This window comes from Pyxicephalus adspersus, chromosome 3 (assembly GCF_032062135.1).
Source record: "Pyxicephalus adspersus chromosome 3, UCB_Pads_2.0, whole genome shotgun sequence".
Classification (NCBI taxonomy): domain Eukaryota; kingdom Metazoa; phylum Chordata; class Amphibia; order Anura; family Pyxicephalidae; genus Pyxicephalus; species Pyxicephalus adspersus.
In genome coordinates, this window is record NC_092860.1 from 54,244,209 (window position 1) to 54,258,565 (window position 14,357).

Consider the following 14,357-nt stretch of genomic DNA (forward strand, 5'->3'; position numbering starts at 1 on the left):
ATTACATTGCTAAAGTACACACATGTGGACAGGAAGTGACTTTAAAGAGGCTGCAGAACCTCTGCAATGCTGGTCTGTATGAAAGAATGAAAATCACATAAGAATGTTTTTTTTATGATACAGCGCTTTAGTAAACTAGAAAAATCATTTAGCTAGTTTACATCAACTAAGCATAGATGACAGATAGGCAGACTATAGTTATTTGTAATGCTGTGTAATAAAAATATGTAAACTTGGATGTCCTAAACATGTTGGTTAATACGAAATATCATGTGCCAGCCTCCTACTTTGTCCCTAATTTATCTGGAAAAACCTTACTAACATATAAACATTTTGTCAGATGACACTAGCAGTAAAATGTCCTTTTAGTGTAATGCTTAGTTGCATAACTAGATACAAACAAATCAAAAAGTTTTATAACACAATGTGCCATATACAGTTCAGAAACAGTTCCAAAATAAATGAAAAAAAAACACAACATATTCTCCTTAAAGTTACAATAGCAATAGTAAAACGGGGCTTGTTTTTACTTTTTACCAACCTTATTAACAAATCTTATTTCTCTTTTTACTACTTATGGGTAACATCAGTAGAACATTTCTGCAAAACTTGTCCCTAGACATGCTAGGTAGCTTTGCTGCCATGATTTAAAATGTGACCTTGTAAATATAAAAGTTTTTTTTTTTATTATTGGTCATTTGTGTTGTTCAAAGTCTCAATAAACAGTTTGTGTTAACTGCAGTAGTTTCGAAGTTCTTTCCATGTTTCTCCCAGCACCTGACTTGCAGTTGGCAGGGAGATGGTTAATCGTGTAATTTTTCACCCATGCACATCAAGGCTTTAGTGGGTAAGGGGAAAGCTTTGGAACAGAGGGAGGGGGTTCTAAAGGGAAGGCAGATCCCAGGCTGGTCCGTTTCCAACAGCTATGTGATTGGCTAAGTGTAAGGGCGGCGCTTTGGTGGCTGCTAAGCCCTGGAGTGGAATAAGTCAAGCTGGAACACATGAATTTGTTTTGCATTCATAGTGACCTTATCTGCTCATGTACTAGTGAGGTGTACGCCTTACTTGTTATATAGATGTGCAGGGTCAGCAAGAACATGTGTTTGAAGGATTTGGCTATGATTTGTACTTTGTAACATGCCTGTGTATACTAAGGCTTTGTGAATTATGCTTCCATGTATTAATAAGCCTCTTGGCATACTATTGTTATTTTTATATCTTTGAACTACTGATTGTTTGTATTGTTACAATAGATCTTTATTATTACTGGTTTTAAGATGGATTGTTAACCTGCAGTTGGGGACAGCTGTGAATTTAATATGTAGTGCCTTCACTTTGGTTCGGTATGTTATGTCTGTATTTGTTTGGCAGTATAGTATTACTAATCTACAGTATGCATATTTGTGTACACACATTTTCATTTATGTATGAAAAATTTCATCTGCAGAACTGCATTCCCCACATTACTACAATGTAGGTAAATGGACTCAATAGTATCCAGAGGCGGTGATTGCCTTACAAATAAATAGTTTAAATCTACTACAGGTTAAGCCTATTTAAAATTGTTTTTCAAATCATTACTGATCAACAGTAGGGACAGAGAACACTTTCAAGTTCAATATGCTTATGCTTTAAAACTTGGCAGAAAAGCTTGATCACTTGGCTTAACTTCGTGAACAGATGCTTTGTTTCCATAATAATAAAAAAAATAATGAATAAAAGGGGTGGACAAGGGACAGCAAGCCAGGAAATAGGCCAGGATATGCCTGGAGTTGCTGCAGCTTCTAATGGAGTTTGCAAACTTAGTAGATGACCGATGTCTTTGCAATTTTGCAAGACTTAAGTTAAGGCTGGAAGTTCAGTTTTAAGGCACAATCTGTGTAGCCAGATTGATTCTTGCTGCTAAATAGTTTGTGCTGTTTTTAGATTATGAATACATGCTTAGGACTCATACTGACATAGTGAATATATAAAATGGCAGGATTTGCCTTTTGTTTTCCTGTCACATCAGTTTTGCAATACTTTGGTTAAAACCATCTTCCAAGCAAGTTATTGTGTGATTTGTATGTGAACATAGGACTTTTTGCTTAAAGCTAAACTCCATCCTTAACATCTGTCTTGTACAGTTGTACCGACTTCCCTTCTGCATTGACATCCATTGACATCCATCAATCATGGAGGCCCAACATCACATGTGGTTTTACAGCTTTCTGTTTTTAGAAAGCTGTATGCAGCACCCTGCCGACCCCCACCATCTATGATCTGCCTGTATTGCAAAGAGAAGCACAAAGACCTAGTGATGATGGAAAGAAAAGAGGTTTTATTTTATTGGCATGTTAAGGGGGAGTGTGGCTGCAAAATATAAGGCTTAACTTTTTCATTAATTCAAAGGCACTGTTTGTTTTGGTATGTTTCTAATGTGTTAATTTAATTTTTTTCTTTCCTATCTGCAGTTTGCCCTTCTACGTGTAAACACCAGGTCTGTACCCGTGATAATCGGTGCTGCCACAGCGAATGCCTGGGGAGCTGCAAGGAGCCTGATGACCCATTTAAATGTGTAGCATGTCGAAATTTTCTGCATCAAGGGCAATGTGTGGAGAGTTGTCCTCAAGGTTTTTACAGCTTACATGGATGGAGGTGTATTACCTTTAAGGAATGCCAAGAACTGCACAATAGGAGTCGAAACTGTCCTGACAACTCCTGTCCCCTGTATGTCATTCATAAAGGGGAGTGCATATCAGAGTGCCCATCTGGCTATAGTTCGAACTCTACCACGTAAGTTCTCTACATATTTGTTGTTAAGCATCGGGTGACCATATATTAAATCTACACAGTTGATTCAATTTTTATTATTTTTTTGTACTTATATAGTGTTGACCTATCGCACATAATGACAATCTATTGTCCCTGTTGTAGTTATATGGTATTAACACAGCGATAGCCAATTCGATAGGGAACACCAATTAACCTACACGTACCTGCATATTTTAGGGAGAAAACCAGAGTATCTGGAGGGAACCCAGGCAAAGGGAAAACATACAAACTGTATTCAGAGTGTCCTGGTCAAAATTCAAACCTAGTATTTTTGTGCCTGAGTATTAGTCACAGAGCCACTGATTTGCCTATTTGTGGCAAAATGACAGTATCTATGCAAAGCCAATCACTGCCACTGAAACCAACCAATCAAAAATCCACAACTATATTTTACTACATACATTTATTTTGTATAAACTTTTACTTTTATAAAAATGTTTCAGGGAATAATAACATTTTTTTTAGATTGCTCCAATTATTTCTTCATTTCCTGGAAAACACACACATTCAGTCCATTTATATACTCTGCTGGACCTAGTTCTTTCTAACAATGCAGAGCTTATAACAAATGTGCATATGAAAGTGAATCTGGATAGCAGTGACCATAATATGATTTCATTTAATGTAAGTTGTAAACAGGAATCAAAAACAGAAAAGATAAAAACATTTAATTTTAAGAGAGCAAATTTTCCATTATTAAGGGCAGCTCTCTGTGACTTGGACTGGGAGACAATATTGTCCTCAAAGAACACAACAGAAATGGGAATGTTTCAAGTCTGTTCTACAAAAGCACACTGAAAAATATATTCCAATGGGTAATACGTTTAAGAGGCTAAAATTAAAACCTAATCAGCTGTGTAGCTCACAGCTGATGTTAAAAAAAAAAAAAAACCACATAAGGAACAAGAAAATGGCATTCCAAAAATATAAAAATGAAGGATCACCTTCATCGTTTAAAAACTATAAAGAGTATAACAAAAGATTTAAAAAGGAGATAAAATGGCAGATTGCAGGGAAAGTAAGGCAAACCCCCCCAAAAAATTTCAAATATATTAATAGCAAAAAGATCAGATCTGAGCATATAGGCCCCTTAAAGGATGTCTCTGGGTTGATAACTGGGGATAAAGAAAAGGTAGATTTACTAAACACTTTTTTTTTTTTTAGCTCTGTGTACACAAAAGAAAATGGCAGCGCTTAAGTCCAAATTAATAATAGCAATGTCACTGCCTTAAATGAATCACAATGGCTCAAAATTGATATGACTGAGAAACGGCTGGGCAAAATTTAGGTGGAAAAAGCACCAGGACCCGATGGATTACATCCTCGTGTCCTCAAGAAGCTGAACTCGGTTATTTCAAAGCCATTATTTTTAATTTTTAGAGACTCTTTAGTCACTGGCATGGTACCAATGTATTGGCGTAAAGCTAATGTGGTTCCTATCTTCAAAAAGGGAGCAAAGTCATTACCAGGTAACTACAGACGGGTTAGTTTAACGTCCATAGTTGGAAAGGTCCTAGAGAGCATGATAAAGAACCACATAGAGGAGTTTCTGCTAGAAAATATTATTATAAGTAATAGTCAGCATGGCTTTAAGAAAGACTGAAGTTGTCAAACAAATTTACTCTCTTTTTATGAGGAAGTAAGTAAACAGGTAGACAGTGGAATAGCAGTTGATATAGTGTACTTGGACTTTGCTAAACCATTTGACACAGTACCCCACAGACAGTTAGTATGCAAGTTAGGGTCAATAGGTTTGGAAAAAATAAATCTGTAAATGGATAGAGAACTGGTTTAATGTCCGCTTCCAGAGAGTTGTAATTAATGATTCATACTCTGAATAATCTAAGGTTATTAGTGGTGTACCCCAGGGTTCAGTGTTGGGACCTTTACTGTTTAACATCTTTATAAATGATATAGAGTTTGGGATTAAAAGTACCATTTCTGTGTTTGCAGATGACACCAAACTATCTAATGGAATTAAGTCCATACAGGATGTCTAATCTACAAGCAGACCTGGATGTACTGTTCGATTGGGCAGCCAAATGGCAAATTACATTTATTATAGATAAATGTAAAGTTATGCACTTGGGGGCTAACAACATGCATGCTTCATACTGTCTATGGGGAATACATTTGGGGGAGTCAGAAATGGAAAAGGATCTGGGGGTTCTGGTAGATCATAGACTTAATACCAGCATGCAATGCCATGCTGCAATATCACAAGAAAGTACTTTACTAGCTTTAATTAGGAGGAATAGACTGCAGAGATTCAGACATTATCCTGCCCCTGTACAAAGCATTGGTCAGACCACATCTGGAATAAGCAGGCCAGTTCTGGGCACCAGTTCACAAAAAGAACATTGTGGAATTGGAGAAAGTGCAGGGAAGGGCAACTAAACTAATAAAAGGAATGGAGGAGCTCAGCTATGAGAGAAGATTAGCTGAACTGAATCTATTCTCCCTTGAGAAGAGTTGTTTAAGGGGGGATATGATCATCCTGTATAAATATATAAATGGTCCATATAGAGAACTCTCTTCCCCATTATTCACTTTGAGATCATTACAAAGAACAAGAGGACACTCTTTGCGTCTGGAGGAAAAGAAGTTCAAGCTCTGGATAAGGAAGGGATTCTTCACTGTAAGGTCTGTGAAAATGTGGGATCGGATCCCTCAGGAAGTAGTTTCAGCAATAACTATAGATTGCTTTAAGAAAAAGCTGAATGTTTTTCTAGAAGCACAGAATATAACTGGGTATTAAGGATTTAAAGTAAAGATAACAGTGACTGTTGATCCAGGGAACTTCTGATTGTCTCAGGGAATCAGGAAGGAATTTTTTCCCCCAGTTAAAGCAAATTGTACCGGGGGGTTTTTTTTTTTTTTGCTTTCTTCTGGACCAACTGTGTTTTATAGGGTTTTATAATTGGGATATGTTTATTTCCCTAGTGGCTGAACTTGTTGGACTTGTGTCTTTTTTTCAACCTAACTTACTATGTAACTTTATATGTCAGCTAAAAGAAAGCATTCTTTTGAGTGTTCATTATTTTTGCCATGCAGCACTACCTGAAGCAGACTTCTGAGCTATTAAAAGTGAAGACCATATATAATTAGCATATGTATATATCCACTACATTACCAATATGGACCAATATTTGGACTAACAAAAGTTATATATAAAACTGAGACATAAAGTTTTGTCCATGGAATGCACAGTAGCCTCATAAGCTGCTTCTGGGGCGGTAGCATATATGTCAGGAATGTAATGTAATTTCTTGTAATGAAGTGCATAAACTAATTTAAAGTAGTATATTTGAAGTAAACTGGCTGTTCTTTTGTTTCTGGCAGCTTGACATGTGAGCCCTGTGCAGGACCCTGTCCAAAAATATGCTCAGTCCATGGTAAGGAGAAAGTCATTGATTCGGTTACATCCGCACAGGAACTTCGAGGTTGCACTGTGATTAGTGGGAATTTGGCCATCAATATTCGGGGAGGCAGTAAGTATTAATCTGTGTGTTTTTATATTTAAAAGCAAATTTTTTGTGTGTGTTAGGTTATGCAACACATTCCTTCTGCTGTTCTAGAGATGAAACTAGCATTTAGTTTCGCCAGGAAACGCTACGTAGGATTTTTGCTTGTTGTCTTTGTATCTCTTGGTTAATTCATCCTCCGTTTCTCCTGCTGATCATTTTACTGAGACAGAAGATGACAAGAAATTCAAAAGTTTTAGGTTTGTGCGGAAACAGAAGGCAAGGCAATAGGTTATAAATCTTTCACTTCATCCATGAGGTGGCTGCATTAGTTTTCTCCTCAGTCATGCTTTACTTTAAAATAATTAGTCCACAGTATCTTTGAAAGAAGCCATAGATGACCCACAGAATGGAAATGTCATGTCTTACTTTGTTCATTTCCACTACGTTTGGAGTGATATGTTACTAAGAAGTAACTATCCCATGTAGCACAGCTTTTTTGTTACCCTTCAGTGTTTGAAAAAATTAATCTCCGTCACACACACAATAACTTCTTTGTTGCCTCTTACTTGTGACCTACCAGAACAAGTGTAATTGATGGTGAATGACAAGGCTGTGTTTAGAATGGTAGTGATGTTGCACTTCCTCATGCCAGTAGACAGCAGCGCTGCCTTGAGGTAGACGCTACATGTAGCATCTACCTGTAACAGAGAAAGAATGAGAGTGATGGTGAGCTGTTCAGTACCGCTCACTGGAACTGCAAACACTACTTCCTTAAGAACCAGCGCTGATGGGGCAGCCACTGTAATAATATTTTAATAATGTTATTACAGTGTTGCTGTACATTGGGATAAGTCAGATATGTCTTGTAGATAAACTGGTAGGTCTGCTTTAGGATATGTCTTTACCTGAGGCAGTTTATACTTTCTAAAAGTCCTTATCTTATGGTTTTTTGAAACCTCCAAATTTGGTTTTAGGTTATTGCAAACCAAACACATATAAAGGATGTGTTCATTTCCTGTTTTCAAATCTCCAAAGAGTTATCTGTGCCTTGGAGAAGAACTTGCATCATAGGCAACTGAAAAATAACGTGGAAGGCAAAGTGACTGATTTCTATCTCTAGAACATTTTCATGACATGCGGTCTGATAATGTGACTGTCATTCAGAGATATCCCTAGATACACTTAGGAGGAGGAAAACAATTTATGGTGTGTAGTTTAGAGAATGTTTGCTAGTTCTTTACATCTCCACATAAACAGTATTCTTTTTATACCTACACAATTCTTTTTTTTTTTTTTTTCTCAGGTAACATTGCTACAGAGTTAGAAGCAAACCTTGGTCTTATAGAAGAGATTACTGGATACCTTAAAATTAAGCGATCATATGCTTTGGTATCTTTGGCATTCTTCCGTAAGCTACGTGTAATAAGAGGTGATACACTGGAAATGGGGTAAGTGATAAATACTGTTGGCATTCTCATTACAGCATGGGCCTATGAAGATGTTGTTTTGGGGCTTTTGACGCTTATGCTTTCGGTAACATTGCTACAGAGATAGAAGCACAGCATTTGTGGTGTGCTGAAATACATTACATTTAGGTTGACTATTTTTTTTAAATGGGCTACACACCATAATACTCACCTGCACTGTTTTTAAGCACAGTGCAAAAACTAATATATAAAGAAGTTCATTTTTGAAGTTGTAAATTATGCACCAAATTTTTTTACACCATGTTAAGCATTTCAGAAAATATTTCAGTTTAATGATACTGCAGTTTATGGTATTGCACAATTGTCTTGGGCTGCCCATTACATTTTGTATTTGATGGATTCTGTCTGCAATTTGCTCTGCTGCCTGTGATCAGAAGCTGCAGTAAATGGCTTTTGGCTTACCTGAATGATACCTGACAAACATTAGCTAACAGAAATGCTGTCCGCTCTTTACTTTAACTGGGTTGCACCCGCTGATTATTTTCGCTACCAACCTCATAAAACCAATTGCTAAATACTGGTAACCCACATATTATTATGTCATTGTTTATACTAGAAAACAAACATCATGCTACAGCTTATGTATACATTAGCTTGAGTAGGTGTTGTGAAAAAAAAAAATGTAAAAGGAAAAATATGATTTTGTGTCTAGCTTATTCAAGACAAATAAAGCATTTTTTGATGTACTGAAATTACAACATTTTTTCTCTTTATTCGCATGGCAGTTCTTTTGCCTTCTATGCACTAGACAATACCAATCTGAGACAGCTTTGGGACTGGGAGAAGCACAATTTAACAATTCTTAATGGAAGGATCTTCTTTCATTACAACCCACGCCTCTGTCTACAAGAAATTAGTGAAATGGTCAGAATCACTGGAACTAAAGAGCGACAAGACAAAAATGATATTGCAACTAGAACTAATGGGGATCAGGCATCATGTGAGTATATATTATGTTTGAAATAACTGTATTAGGTAGTGATCATTAAGTTTAACAATCATTTTTTAATTTAATACATTAATTAAATAGCCTCTTTTTGCTATCCATTTGACAGAAAGCTGTGCATGAAAATTTTTCGTCCAGATTACCATAAGAATTTGTCACAAATTGTAATGCACAGCGTTCTGACCTATAAAGTACAAGACTTGGTAAATGAACTTAGAACCAAACAACAATGTTTATTTCAGTTTGTATTTTGGATTAACGTTAATGGGATATAATTTACTTTTAACAGCAGCGGTGTTTGATAAATGTAAAATATGCCATATTATGCCCTTTTCTATCCATGATACATCCCTCCAAGCCATCTTTCTTCAATAGTATATCTAAATTTTTTTTAGTTGAAAGGGTATCTCAGAAGAGATAACTACTCATGTGCTCTTTCTGCAGGATATAAAAAATATATATTAAAAAATTTGAAAAAAAATAGATATATGTAAGTATTTTAAAAATGAATAAAATCGATCAAGCTTTTTATATATTTACGGTAAAATGTACTAAGTGACCTATATGCAATTTCTTTGCGTTTCTCTGTGACGTGAAGGGAACAAACTAATTGAAGCCATTTGGCACCCTGACCATTCTTTTAGCTTATTACAAACAAACCTACACTCAAAGGTTTAAAACCTTTTAATCTTTCTTCTTTTATTTGGTATTGTCTGCAGCACCTCTTAAAAAATTGTTGCCCTTTGCTCAGACTATTTGTGGTCCTAAATATCTAGCATTTGTTTCTTTTACAGGTGAGAATGATGTTCTACGCTTTAACTCTATAAAAGCCAGCCATGATAAAGTGTTGATTAGATGGGACCCCTACTGGCCACCTGATTACAGAGATTTGCTGGGATTTATGTTTCATTACAAGGAAGCGTAAGTATTCAGAAGCTGCCCTGGCCATTCTGAATTTCTTCTAGCACTTTTCCAAAGGATTGAATTAATAGCCTTTGCTGCAATACATTCTGCATTTTTGCATTACCTACCACCACCATAACACTGCAAAAAAAAGAAAAAAAAGTTAAGTAGAACAAACTCCTTAGGACACTGCAGGTTTTTCAGGTTTACAGCATAGATTGCATTTTATTAAATGCAGACTTTGGTGTGCATTAATTTTGCTATATCCAGGTAAAAGCTGTGACTGCTACAAATAGCACCTATAGACTCAGTGTTTAATGATTACTTGTTTACTTACATATGCACGTTCATTAGTTCTTTCTTAAACCAAACTGTTTTTTTTTATTATTATTATTATTATTATTATTACTGTAAAATTTGTGTAGATTATTGTTTTAGGTTATCTATTGTTCATTATATGCTATATGTAACCATAGCCAAGAGACTCCTTGATTTTTCACACCCACTGCAGTGTGGCAAACTGCACCGTGAGCAACCATATTTTCATGTGGCTGATATGCTGAACAACAACCAGGTGACCAAAAGTAACTTGTCACTTTTGGGAACTGTTCATTTGAATTGGACAGGTTGAGTCTGAGGCAGTGTGGCAGCTCACTGCGGGACTGAAATGACCCTCAATGTCTCTGTATAAATAAAGTCTGTGTGTAAAACACACACACCAGCCACTTTATTATAGGTACACGTGTTTACTGTGTGTTAATTTAGGTATTTGATCAGCCAGTCACATTGCAACAACAGTGTTCTCCCCAGAAATTTTTTTCAGCCGGGTGGTAGGAAGCTGTAGCCGGGTGGTAAAAAAGGGGGTGTGGCAAAACACGGCAAATTTAGTGCTTCCAGTTGTTTATGCCATGGGTAATCAGTAACCTCTTATTTTTTCAGTGTTCTACCTTCTATGAGATGGGGGCGGGGCTGCCTATGTCTCCTTCACATGAAGGCTGCACAGGAGGACACAGAGCACAGAGCAGCTTCACTGAGATCCGTGCATCCGAGGATGAGAGCTGCCGAGAGCTGGGCGGGGTATTCAAATCAGCCGGGCGGAGCAACCGACTAAAAACCTCTGGGGAGAACTATGAACAACCTAACGCACATAGGCAAGTGGACATGGTCAAGATGGCCTGCTGAAGTTCAAACGGGAATAGTCTAAAAAGGGAAAATAATCCATTGAGTTGAGATTGTCCAGACTACTTTGAGTCGATAGAAAGGCAACAGTTACTCAACAACTTGTTATAACAAACGTTTGCAGACAATCATTTCTGAATGATCAACAGGTCGATCCTTGAAGCAAATCCCACCTAGATTGTAAGCTTCTAAGGGCAGGGTCCTCTTCTCCTGTGTCACTGTCCGTAACTGTCTATCATTTGCTACCCCTATTTATTGTACAACGCGGCGTAACATGTTGACACTATATAAATCCTGTTTATTAATAATAATAATAATAATAATAATAAAACGTTCGGATGGTAGGGTGCGAATTTGGTGTAAAAAAGACTTGAAAGGATCAATCATGCCTTGTATGAACGGTTTTGGCTGGTGGTTTAATAGTAATATTTTCTTGGCACACTTTAATCCCCTTAGCACAAACTGAAATCGTGTAAGTGCCACAGCCTACCTTATTGCTGCTTACTATGCCCATCCTTTTTGGCAGCAACATATCTATCTTCTTATGGCTACTTTCAGCAGAATAATGTTCTATGTTGCAAAGCTCATATCATCTTAAACCTATTTCCTGAACATGACAATGAGTTCACTGTACCTAAAGGACCTCCACAGTCGCCAGATCTTAAACCAGTAGAGCACCTTTGGGGTGTGATGTAAAAGATTTCAATCATGTGCATCTGAAAAGTCTGAAGCTATCCTGTGATGCCATCATGTCAATATGAACCAAAATTCTTAAATGTTTCTAGCACCTCTCTGAATCTATGTTATGTGGTGTTTTTTTTACTGTAAAAACCATTTAAAAGCAGATTACATTGTAATCTGCTTTTAAATTTCCCGCCCGGCCACACCCCCCGAATACATCACAACTCACATCACCAGGAAGATGTTGCATCTTCTGGGTGGTGCGAGTGGCGATGTCCGGCCCTGCCTCACCCCTGCATCCATCAACGCTGCTGCTGCTTGTATCTCCAGGGAGCTGCAAAGCACAATTGAACACTTCTGGATTGTTCATCGCATCTTCCAGGTGATGCGAGCAGCAATAGTAAATTCCGGGGGTGGTGCAAACGGGAAATCACCGCTGGCACCACCCCCGAAATTTACTATTGCTGCTCGCAACCGCAATTAGATGTGATGCACAATGCAGAAGTCCTGCATTGTGCTTCACATCTAATGGCTGATGCGGGCAGCGGGTGCCCGGGATTCTCTTGGGGGATTAAAATACACGGGATGACTTTGTCTAATGTACACAGCATTCAACCCCCAATCTTCAATAGGCTTAGTGGAACACCTACAACCCAATATTTACAATAGTTAAAGGCTTGTAAGTAAAGGTATCAAACTAAATTATTGGGGCTTTCTAAGCCCATTGTCAAGAAAGAAAACGGGCTGCTTTTCTGTTGACTGGTAGTTAAGAACAATGCAGTTTGTGCTGCAACACAATTTGGAAGCTCTATGTAAGTATGAATGTATTTTGTAAGCATCTATGTATTTTTTTAAACAAAGTACAAATAAATTTAACCCCCCCTAGCGGTCATCCCGAGTGTGACTCGGGGTGGATTTTCCATGCAAAAAGCGGTAATTCCGAGTCACACTCGGGGTCACTAAAAACATTTAAAAAAAAAAACCCACTTACCTTGTTTCATTGTCGACCCCTGGCATCTTGCTGGTCCTGGGGAAACGTTTTTTTCCTCCGATCTAGCCGTCGAGTGCAGAGACCATCTCCAGGATTTTCACATTGACGTTGGTCAACGTTGGTATATATATATATTAGAATTTTGTGTTTTTTTTATTTAAAGTTTATTATTAAATTTATTAAATATTGGACATACTTCAGTGAGTTATGCCTAAGAATTATAGGCCTTTAATGTAAAATAAATTTCCATGCAAAAAATTGTAACGATTTTTGCGTGTAAATACAGACAGAATTAGAACACTAGGGGGGGTAAATAAAGTAAAGTATAAATAAGTATTTCTTTTTTTGGTTTCTAGACCTCACCAAAATGTGACAGAGTTTGATGGTCAAGATGCCTGTGGCTCCAATAGTTGGACGGTAGTTGATGTGGATCCACCACAGCGCACAACAGACGGCAAGACACTAAATCCTCCAGGGTACCTTTTACGTAATCTGAAGCCTTGGACACAGTATGCAGTGTTTGTGAAGACTCTGGTGTCTTCATCAGATGAAGGGAACAAAACATATGGAGCAAAAAGTGATATTATCTATATTCGAACAAATGAAACAAGTAGGTGTTGCCTTTTCCTTTTATGTATTTTTATATATAAATATATATATATATATATATATATATATATATAATATTTTAAAATATTTTTTCTGTTTTTTGTCTCAGTACCCTCAGTCCCACTTGACCCAATTTCTGTGTCCAACTCATCATCTCAGATTATTCTTAAATGGAAACCACCATCTGAGCCCAATGGAAATGTCACGCACTATCTGGTGTTTTGGCAGGAGCAGCCAGAAGACAGTGAGCTACATGACCTGGATTACTGTATGAAGGGTAAGAGACCAGTTCAAGGGACTCTAGTAGTTCTTAAAAACTAAAAATATGGTTTCCTGCAAAAGAAGAATTCTTTTATCTAGCTGGCAGGGAATTTATGCAGCCTCTATGACAGTGTTTAACATTCAGCATGGAGATGTCTGTGTCACCTTGCCATGTGCTGCTGTTTTACCTTTCAATTTGTCACTGCTCTTACACTACCTAAAAAGGCCGAATGTTTGCATATTCTGATCAAGGCTAAAATTCTTCCTTGTAGCGAAGTGTAGTGGCATGGAATGCTAGAGCAGTTCGCTGTTGCAGGGAACTGTGATGTTTTTTTTGTTGTTTTTTTTTATGTTTTGGACTATTCTCTTTTTCAATAAATGCTTTTATGTGGTTTATATGAAAAAATGTATATTACAATACACTAGAAAATATGAGTTCTTGACATTCTAAAAATGTATGGTTTGCTGCTACCTAGGAAACATCTGAGTTCAAAAATGTGCTGTCCATATACACTTAATTATGGTATGAACTTTCCATTAAAATTATTAAAATCTCTGTATTCAGCCATTTATATGTGGCTAAGTGACTCCCAAAGTAGGAAGAGCAATAGATGTCAAACTACATTTTCAGCATTACGTTACATGAGTAGATGGGACATATTATCAAAAGAATTAGGTGGTAAGCATTTGTCTGAACTCAGTCTGTTAACAGGAAACTAAGAGGTCAGGGCTGCGTGAGTAGATGTGCAGCTGCACAATGGCTTATTAAGTTGGTAAAGTTGAGGTCTAAACGTATTGCTTTTATTTACACTAATCAACATGATTGCTTTTAGAATTTACCTTTGTTTTAATTTAGTTGGTCCTTAAGACCTTCGGCCTGGCATGTTTTGGGACATGCACAGAGATTTCTACATCAGGTTTAAATTCAAGACCTGATACGTTTTGTTATACATTTGTACTTCTGGATGTTCATTGTGGCCCTGTCGCATCACTTTAACAAATTGCAGTGATGTACGTTA

At 37.1% G+C, this 14,357-nt stretch overlaps 1 protein-coding gene across 1 annotated transcript in view; it reads left to right on the forward strand.

The window, feature by feature from the left end:
• INSR (insulin receptor) overlaps window positions 1–14,357 on the forward strand; it is an 83,109-nt gene that overhangs the window by 41,018 nt on the left and 27,734 nt on the right. The window contains exons 3-9 of the mRNA XM_072404683.1: window positions 2,454–2,775; window positions 6,157–6,305; window positions 7,585–7,729; window positions 8,494–8,708; window positions 9,509–9,635; window positions 12,825–13,078; window positions 13,187–13,354. Coding sequence (XP_072260784.1) covers window positions 2,454–2,775; window positions 6,157–6,305; window positions 7,585–7,729; window positions 8,494–8,708; window positions 9,509–9,635; window positions 12,825–13,078; window positions 13,187–13,354 — 1,380 coding nt within the window. The remainder of the gene's footprint in view (window positions 1–2,453; window positions 2,776–6,156; window positions 6,306–7,584; window positions 7,730–8,493; window positions 8,709–9,508; window positions 9,636–12,824; window positions 13,079–13,186; window positions 13,355–14,357) is intronic.